The 9,671-nt window shown below is 39.7% G+C and overlaps 1 protein-coding gene across 1 annotated transcript in view; it reads right to left on the bottom strand.

The window, feature by feature from the left end:
- LOC121034187 (5'-3' exoribonuclease 1-like) overlaps positions 1–8,808 on the bottom strand; it is a gene marked incomplete at its 3' end in the record, with an annotated part of 24,488 nt that extends 15,680 nt beyond the window's left edge. Inside the window, exon 1 of the mRNA XM_040481120.1 lies at positions 8,606–8,808. Within this exon, the coding sequence (XP_040337054.1) occupies positions 8,606–8,680 (75 nt within the window). The remainder of the gene's footprint in view (positions 1–8,605) is intronic.
- Between the last annotated feature and the right edge of the window lie 863 nt (positions 8,809–9,671).

Genomic DNA, 9,671 nt, shown 5'->3' with positions numbered 1-9,671 from the left:
TGGAGTATTACTCAGCAATTAAAAAGAATGAAATCTTGTCATTTGCAACTACATGGATGGAACTAGAGGGTATTATGCTAAGCGAAATTTCTCAGTCAGAGAAAGACAAAAATCATATGACTTCACTCATATGAGGACTTTACGAGACAAAACAGATGAACAAGGGAAGGGAAGCAAAAAATATAAAAACAGGGAGGGGGATAAAACATAAGAGGCTCTTAAATATGGAGAACAAATAGAGCGTTGCTGGAGGGGTTGTGGGAGGGGGTATGGGCTAAATGGGCAAGGAGCTTAAGGAATCTACTCAAATCGTTGCTGCTCCATGTGCTAAGTTAGATGTAAACTATAAAAATAAATAAATTATAGAAAGAAATAAAATAAAATAAAGTAAAATAAAATAAAATAAAAGTACATTCAAGATTTACTGTTTGCTTCAAGAAATCTGAAAACCTGGATCAAAATCTCAAGGTGATTTTTTTGAGAGGGTGGGGGTACTTTACAAAGTGATTCCACTTTCCTTAGGAGAACAAACAAGCAAGGAAGAATATTAAAAAGTAATGAAGGAGGGGTGCCTGGGTGGCTCAGTCAGTTAAGTGTCCGACTTTGGCCCAGGTCATGATCTCATGGTTCGAGGGTTTGAGCCCCACATCGGACTCTATGCTGACAGCTCAGGGCCTGGAGCCTGCTTCAGATTCTGTGTCTCCCTCTCTCTGCCCCTTCCCTGCTCGTACTCTGTCTCTCTCTCTCAAAAATAAACATTAAAAAGTAATGAAAGAAATCTGCTTTATATATTAAGAATTATGAAGGTTTGATTGAACCAAATAGTTTAGAAGCAGTCCAAGTGTATACAGAAATGTAGTGTATAAGAGGCATCTTAAACCAGTGAAAGAAAGGGATGGGGCACCTAACTAACAATTTGGAAATAAAACAGTTGGAAATATAAGATGTATTTCATCTTATAACAGAATAAATTCCAGAAGGATTAAAAATTTTAATGTGAGAAATATAAGTAAAAAAACTATATACAAAAATTTTGGTAATTTTAGGGTGGAGAAAGCCAGATATCATAAACCAAATGGTGAAGTTGGCAATCTAAAAATGTATTTTTACCTCTATAAGGTTAAAAAAAAAAAAGTGCCATAAACAAGATCAACTGAAAATGACAAAATGCAGGGAAATGCTTATCAATCAGGATAAGGTCCACATTCCCAATATACAAAAATTTCTCAAATGTAAATAAGAAAAAGAGCAAATTTTAAAAGCATGGAAAATGCACAGCAATTCAAAAAAGAAGAGACACTAAAGTGTGATAAACACATGAAAAATTGTTTAACATCCCAAAATTTCAAATTAAAATAATGTATCATTTTTCCGGGGTGCCTGGGTTAGTTGAGTGTCGGACTTCAGCTCAGGTCATGAACTCATAGTCTGTGGGTTTGAGTCCTGCGTCGGGCTCTATGCTGACAGCCCAGAGACTGGCGCCTGCTTCAGATTCCGTGTCTCTGTCTCTCTGCCCCTCCCCTGCTCATGCTCTGTCTTTTTGTCTTTCAAAAATAAACATTAAAAAACATATGTCATTTTTCCGATCATGTTAGCAAAGATTAGAAAGAATGACGTTACCCAGTTATTGGCAGGTTGTGGGGAAATGGATATTTCGTGTTATTAAAAGTTAATACCTGGCATTTATTAAGCACTTATTATTAGGTGCCAAAAGTTGGGCCAAATATTTACATTCATTATCTCACTAAATTATGATATAATAAAAGAGAAATATTTAGATTCCCCATTTTACAGAAGAAGAAAATCAAAGGGCTAGAAAAGAGAGAGAGAAATGGCATTTACATCCAGTAGTCTAGATGGGAATATAAATTAGTGTAACTAATACAAAAATATATATCAGGGGCGCCTGGGTGGCGCAGTCGGTTAAGCGTCCGACTTCAGCCAGGTCATGATCTCGTGGTCCGTGAGTTCCAGCCCCGCGTCAGGCTCTGGGCTGATGGCTCAGAGCCTGGAGCCTGTTTCCGATTCGGTGTCTCCCTCTCTCTGACCCTCCCCCGTTCATGCTCTGTCTCTCTCTGTCCCAAAAATAAATAAACGTTGAAAAAAAAATTAAAAAAAATATATATATATCAAAATTTGAAGCATATAAATCTTTGACCCAGGATTTCTACTACTGGAAATTTATTCTGAGAAATAATAAAAAATATGCACAAAAATGTAAGCATAAGAATATTAATGACAGTACTGTTTGGAAAAGATAAAAAAAGAAATTAAAACACCTAATAACAGGAAATTGATGATGGTACGTCCATCCACACAATGGAATATGACACAGCAATTATAAATTATGATACAGATTCATATTTGACATTAGTATGTATAATACAGATGGTCAAATGATAAAAGTAGGCTATAAAACAGCAGGTACATTATCCTATTTATAGAAAATATTTATCTACATGTGTATCTGCATATAAAGGTTAGGAATATATAGAAACAAGATGTTACTGATAGTTAAGCTTAGATGATGGGATTGCACGAGTGGGGGAGAGGGAGAGAGGGAGGGGGGAGGGGAGGAAGGAGAGAGGGAGAGAGGGAGGGAGGGAGGGAGGGTGGGAGGTACTCTTGATTTCAGCTCGGGTCAAAGCCCTGCGGTCGTGGGATCGAGTCTCACATTGAGCTGAGCTGAAATCAAGAGTGAGACGCTCAACTGACTGAGCCACCTAGGTGCCCTTCAGTTGTTTTTTATTTTCCTTTGGACGATGCAACAGCTTTTGCATCTTTCTGTATTATATTTACATAATGGGCACAACCTTTATAATCTGCAAAAAAACCTGTAATCGTCCTTTTAGAAAAGAAATTTTAAAAATTCTCTTAGGTTTCAGATTAGTAAAAAAAAAAATACATAATGATTGAGTAATCACTGGCTAATTCGCAGTGAAGAAAATGAGAACATGCAATAGAATTTTGCTCCTTCAAAAATACATAATACTAGAAGAGGGAGGGATGGAGGGAGGGGGAGAGAAAGAGAGACAGAGACAGAGAGACAGAGAGAAATCCAAGAAAAAGACTCTTAACTATAGAGAACAAACTAAGGGTTACCAGAGGGGAGGTGGGGGGGGGGGGGAAATGTGTGAAACAGGTGATGGGGATTAAGGAGTGCACTTGTGATGAGCACCAGGTGTTGTATGGAAGTAATTTTTACACCTGAAACTAATACTGCACAGTATGTTAACTAACAGGAATTTAAATAAAACTTGGGGGAAAAAGACATAATACTGAGTTGTTACATCTGTAAATTAGCAGTTCTGAGGTTATCTTCTACTTTCACCTCTCCTCACCCTTGTATCTAATTAATCACTGAGGTTTTGTTTTTTAAATTTAACTTCCGAAATGTTCCTATCATCTTGCCCTCCTAATCATTCCCGTTGTCTTGGGCAATCTCATCATTTTCTCCATTCCCAGATTGCCTGCCTTAGTTCAAGCCTGCCTTAGTTCAAGCCCTCAGTTTTCCAACTGGACTGCTTGCTTAGTTTTTTTCTCTCATCACAGCGTGGCCATTTTTCCAAAACATAATTTGATCATGTTGCTTCCTTACTTAAACCCACATGATATCTTAAACCTTTAATGCCACAAAAGGTTCTGTATAATTTGGCTGTTCTCTCTCCCACCAATTCCATATTCTTTCCTGTTTCCATATATATTCCACAAGCTAACTACACACAGTACATTCCTTAGAAAGCCCTAAATGTACTGGGCTGTTTAAAACCCCTGTGATGTTACAGATGCTGCTCCTACTTCCTGAAACACTTTTCTTTCCTTTTGCTCTTTCTTCTGCTGCTCTTGTAGATTTTGACTCAACTTTCAAGATCCAGCTCAGGCATCTTAAAAAAAAATTTTTTTTAACATTTATTTTTGAAAGACAGAGACAGAAAATGAGCAGGGGAAGGGGTAGTGAGAGAGGGAGACACGGAATCTGAAGCAGGCTCCAGGCTCTGAGCTATTAGTACAGAGCCTGACAAGGGGCTCGAACCCACGAACTGCGAGATCATGATCTGAGCTGAAGTCGGAAGCTTAACCAACTAAGCCACACAGGTGCTCCAATCCAGCATAAGTAAATATCTTTGTCTGAAAGCTTTCCCCTACTTACCTAAGGGGAAACGATGCTTCTTTCTCTATGTCATATCTTATTTTTGTGTTCCCAATGCATACAAGAATGCCAGGCACATATATTTACATGCGCTATACATTCTTGTTGAATGCTTAATGTAATGTCCTGCTAGCAGGAAAGGACAGACATTATACTTAAGCATTTGGTCATGTTTAGAACTCTTGGCACACTGCCTGACACAGAGTAGCAAATAAAAAATATTTAATAATCAAAAAATGAAGCTCCGCCTTTATTGAATGTGACAGCACATGTGTAACACTCACTTTTTTTTTTTAATTTTAGAGAGAGACAGAAAGAAAGTGTGAGTTGGAGAGAGGGGCAGGGGGAGGGAGAGGGAGAGAGAGGGAGAGAGAGGGGGGAGAGAGAGAGAGCGAGCGAGAGAGAATCGTAAGCAGGCTCCATGTTCAGCCCGGAGCCCAACATAGGGCTTGATTGTGGCACTGACCCTGGCATCAATGACCTGAGTGGAACTGAATGAGCCACCCAGGCACCCCAACACTTACTTCATTCACACTGCTTTAAATTGTGGTTAAGTATTCACATTTTAGTATCTACTATTCTCAAAACAGTAGTTTCTTTTTGTTAGTATAACTTTGTATCCTGTTTAGCGCTGCTACAAAATGCCTTTTTCATAAAGACAATATAAAATTTACTTTTCAAAAGAGCTGTTAGCAATTCTCTTTTCTCAGTTCTTTAATCTTATTTATCTTAAACAATCCCAAGATTTTGTTGCTTCATTTTTTAATATGCATGTTTTAAAACGTACTAAATATACAACATATATTTTAATATGCAATGTTTTTATATACTATGTATTCTTTATAGGTTATATAATATGCTAGAGTTAATAAGTTCATTCACTCAATAAACTTACTTAAGATCTATTATGTACCACAAAAGATGAAGTTGTAATGAGGAACATATATATAATGAAAACTTAACCCTTACAAAACAAAGGTCATACAAACAAGATTATAAACTCTTGGAACATATGCAGTTCTCTTTGTGATAACAATCTAGTACAGTGCTATTATAATAGCTAAGATCTGTTAAGCACTTGCCATGTACTAGACAGATTTAAATGCTTTACAGTTAACCCTTGAACAACATGCGTTTGAATTTAACAGGTCTACTTATATGTGGACTTTTTTCAATAAATACAGTACAGTACTGTAAATGTATTTTCCTTATGATTTTCTTAACATTTTCTTTTCTCTAGCTTATTTTATTGTAAGAATACAGTATATAATACATTTAACATACAAAATATGTGTTAATTGACTGTTTATGTTATTAGTAAGGCTTCCAGTGAACAGTAGGCTATTAGTAGTTAATTTTGGGGGGAGTCAAAGTTATACTTGGATTTTCGACTGTGTGGGGGCTTGGAGGGGGCCGGTGCTCTCAATCCCAGTTTCAAGAATCAACTGTATGTGCATTCACATATGTAATCATAGCAATCCTAGTAGTATTATCTCCATTTTGTAGTTGAGAAAACTGAGTCACAAGAAGACTGAGTCACTCACCCATAGCTAGTGAAATGTTGGAGCTAAATTTTAAACCAAGCTGAACTGCATGAGAGCAGTGTTTCTTAATCTTTCTTTCATTATTGCTCTTCTTCCAGGTAGTTCTTAATACTTGTTTTTCCTTAATCAATATCTTCCAGTGGAATTTTAATACCACAGACATACTGTATTATCTGTTCACATACTAAGGCACTTTAATATGTAAAGTTTCACCCTCTCAACAATTTTGGTTCCCTTGTTCCTGTTCATAATGCATACTCTAGTGCCTTCAATTTTTAAAACTGTGGCAAAATATACGTAACATAAAATTTGCCATCTTAACCATTTTTTTTAAGTTTACTTATTTTGAGAGAGACAGAGGGCGCGCAAGTGGGGGAGGGCAGAGAGAGAGAGAGAGAGAGAGAGAGAGAGAGAGAGAGAGAGAGAGACACTCCCAAGCAGGCTCTGGACTGTCAGTACAGAGCCCAAAGTGGGGCCTGAACTCAGGAACCATGAGATCATGACCTGAGCCAAAATCAAGGGTCAAATGCCTAACCAACTGAGCCACCCAGGCGCTCCCATCTTAACCATTTTTAAGCGCACAGTTCAGTAGTGTTAAGTGCATGCACATTGTTATGCTAGAGCCTGCAATTTTAAAGCCAAGCTTCTATGCATTTGCTACAAATTGCACAGAAGGAAACACAAGCTGACATTTCCATTTTAAAGTGTCTGCTCTTGTATAGGGGGGCGTATCTGTTTTCTCTTTTACTGTATTTGCCTCAGAATGATGCCTTGGCAAGTCAGTTACGAGAATTCACAGGAGGCCAAATAGTCCTATCCTTTAAAACCCCTTAGTTACAAATACTCCTATGTAATTGGCCTACACAGTCTTTTAGTGAATATTCTGCAGTTCTCCTGTTCTCAGGTCCATCAGCTGTTGCCTCATTACTTCCTTTTTTCTCTTGCAGGGATGCCAACACCAACTGGGGCTAGAAACTATTGGTATTTTGTCCTCACCTACTTATATTTGGGTTCATAGGGATACGATGTTATGTGGTTTTGTCATAAATGTTCCGTAGATTTCAAACTTTGCTACCTACTTCATTTGTTTTTATGTGTGGATTCAGAGAGACCAAAAACTATGCTGTTATCATCACCATCACCATCTTCCCACAACCTATTCCTCTTCCCAACCCCTTCCTCCCAGGACTAGCTTTTGAATCACTGTGACTTACTTAGTCTTACCATCTTTTAAATACTGCTTAAGAGAGTAGCTGGTAACTCTTTAGAACATTTGCTCTTTTTGTTGTTGTTGTTAACTACACAAATCAAACATCTGTGGAAGGTGGAAGACAGTACTTTGATAAGCCAAGTTTTAAGCCTTTTTAAATCTATCATAAAATTGCCTTTAAGAGATTATTTTTTGTTCTTCAGTAAAAAAAAAAAAAAATTCCTCAAGATGTTAAGAATCAAAGACAGTTTCATCAAACCAAATTCTGTACCAAAGAGTACAGAGTAAAAATACTATTGAACAAATTATGTTATTAAGCCAATCTGAATAACAATCACATTTCTTCACTTCGGAGATAAAGTGACTGATGCACGGCAGGCACTCAGCTATTTGTTGAATGAATGACCCAGGAAAAGCCAAAACTGGTTGTCTCCATTTCAGCAATGTACTTAGTAACCCTTTTTAACCCTCTTCTCTGGAAAGAAATGTCTCCCTAAATCTCACTCAATCCATGTTTCAAATAAATGAAAGATAAACTATTGTTTTGGAATTCTTTAAGTTTTTCTTCATATACCAAAACTGACTCGAATCCAACAACAAAGAATCCCTTCTGGAAGTTTAAGCCTATCTTTATGCTTATAGTACTTGTAAAAAGATTAACCCATAATTTAATAAACAGCATGATGGTTTGGGCTGGATTATTTCCCCCCACTATTAACACAATGTTATCCATCATTACTGATTCAATTAGCTATACAAATATCAAAACTTTTTTCCTGTAAAATATAAAATGGACAAGAAATCTACCCAAATCATTAAATGTGATAAACACGAATACATCACCCAAAGCCTAATAGATAACTGCTTGCTATTTCTTTTCACAGTTCCACTATATAAACACTTCTGGAATCTACACAAAAAACGTCGCACTGGGATATTATTACATGCCGGATTATAAACCAGACACTACTATTACTACTGTCAGTGCTCTAGCAATCCATTTCTTTTTCTCCTCTCTCTCTCACACGCGCGCACACACACACGCACACTCACACAGTAAAGCCTCCAATTAACTGCCGCTGCCGGTCCAAGTGTATTTTGTTTCTTTTGGAACTCGGGATTCGTACGGCCTTTGGGATGATCGAAAAAGAGTAACAAAAGGTATCATAAATATGAACCATCAGCCAGGTCAAAGCGTCTACGCGTTGGGGGTGGGGTGGGATGCAGGTCCTGATAAAGGAAAGTAAACAAGGTGACTCAACTGAGGAGGAAGTTATTATCGTTGGTACGTGGGTATGTTGCTTTGGGGTGGGGGGTTGGGAGGTACTCAGGACACCCGCTCGGGCTCTGCTGTCTCTATAAGGGAAGACGCAGCTCCTTGAGCAGGAAAGGAAAGAATTCATTACAGCGTTCCTCCCCAGGATTTAATTTCGGAATCGCGGAAGGCCCTGCCCGGCAGCAAAGCTGTCAGTGTCACAACTGCCGCGATCCCCGTGATCTCTGCCCAGAGAAACGAAACCTGCGTCTTCGCCCCATTCAGAGCATCAGGATATCCTCAAACCTTCTCTTCCCCTCTCTTTGCCGCTCATCCAGCAGACGACGAGCAGAAAGAGGAGGCTGGGGAGCCCAGTCCCAGGGTGGAGAGGGCCGCGGGGCCCCGGGTTCTGGGCCTTCTGAGCCGCTGCCCCCTCGCTCACCCACCTGATGCTCTTTCACCACTTCACTGAGGCAGGGATACCGCTCCGAGATCCATCGGTAAAACTTGGGGACTCCCATCTCGACCGTCAACACTAATTCCAATCAGGGCCAAACCGAAACCAAACGCCCCGCCGGGGCCTACGCCGCAGCCTCCGGCCGTCGCTCCGCCGATGACAACACACCGCTCGCCCGACCATAGAGAGCGCTCGCCGGGCCTAGAGCGGCCGATTCAAGGCCGCATCCCCGGGGCGGGGCTCTAATCCTAGCAGCCGCCGAACGGCGGTGGTTACGTTCAAGAGCAAGGCGGCGTTTTGGTGCGTGAAACTTTGTTCTGGAAATGCCGGTTGATGGAACTGTGCTTTATAAATGGACGTGGAAGTGCTGTAAAAACCTCACGAGCCTGCTGGAAGATTTTTGGAACACTGATTTTTGTCCTGATTGCTTGTGTCCTGGGATTACTAATCTCCGTATTTTTCAACACTGATTTGGGAAGATCTGGTGCTTTGGTTGTTTGGCGACGGGTGAAGCGTTTCTCTGAGGAATTGGTTTAGTTTTGTTTGGCGAGGGAGAGGTTTTTTCCTTTGAGGAATATAAGTTTATAACAAAATCTCTTTTAAAAACGCTTTTTTGGGGCGCCTGGGTGGCGCAGTCGGTTAAGCGTCCGACTTCAGCCAGGTCACGATCTCGCGGTCCGTGAGTTCGAGCCCCGCGTCAGGCTCTGGGCTGATGGCTCGGAGCCTGGAGCCTGTTTCCGATTCTGTGTCTCCCTCTCTCTCTGCCCCTCCCCCGTTCATGCTCTGTCTCTCTCTGTCCCAAAAATAAATAAACGTTGAAAAAAAAAAATAAAAATAAAAAAATAAAAACGCTTTTTTTCCGAATTATTTGAAAAAATTTCCTAACTCCTCTCCTAACCCCCAGCCAGCTTCCTCAACTCACCGTTAGGCCCCCAAAGGTAATTATATATACTTATTTTCACATTCATGTCTCCTGGTTTATCGTGTTTTTCCCCCATCACACTCTAAACTGTATAGTGAAGCATAATTCTATCAAGCGAACTTAAGTAAAATTC

This window comes from Herpailurus yagouaroundi, unplaced genomic scaffold (assembly GCF_014898765.1).
Source record: "Herpailurus yagouaroundi ecotype Mexico unplaced genomic scaffold, PumYag 159, whole genome shotgun sequence".
Taxonomy (NCBI): Eukaryota; Metazoa; Chordata; class Mammalia; order Carnivora; family Felidae; genus Herpailurus; species Herpailurus yagouaroundi.
This window is presented reverse-complemented; position numbering and strand designations above follow the sequence as displayed.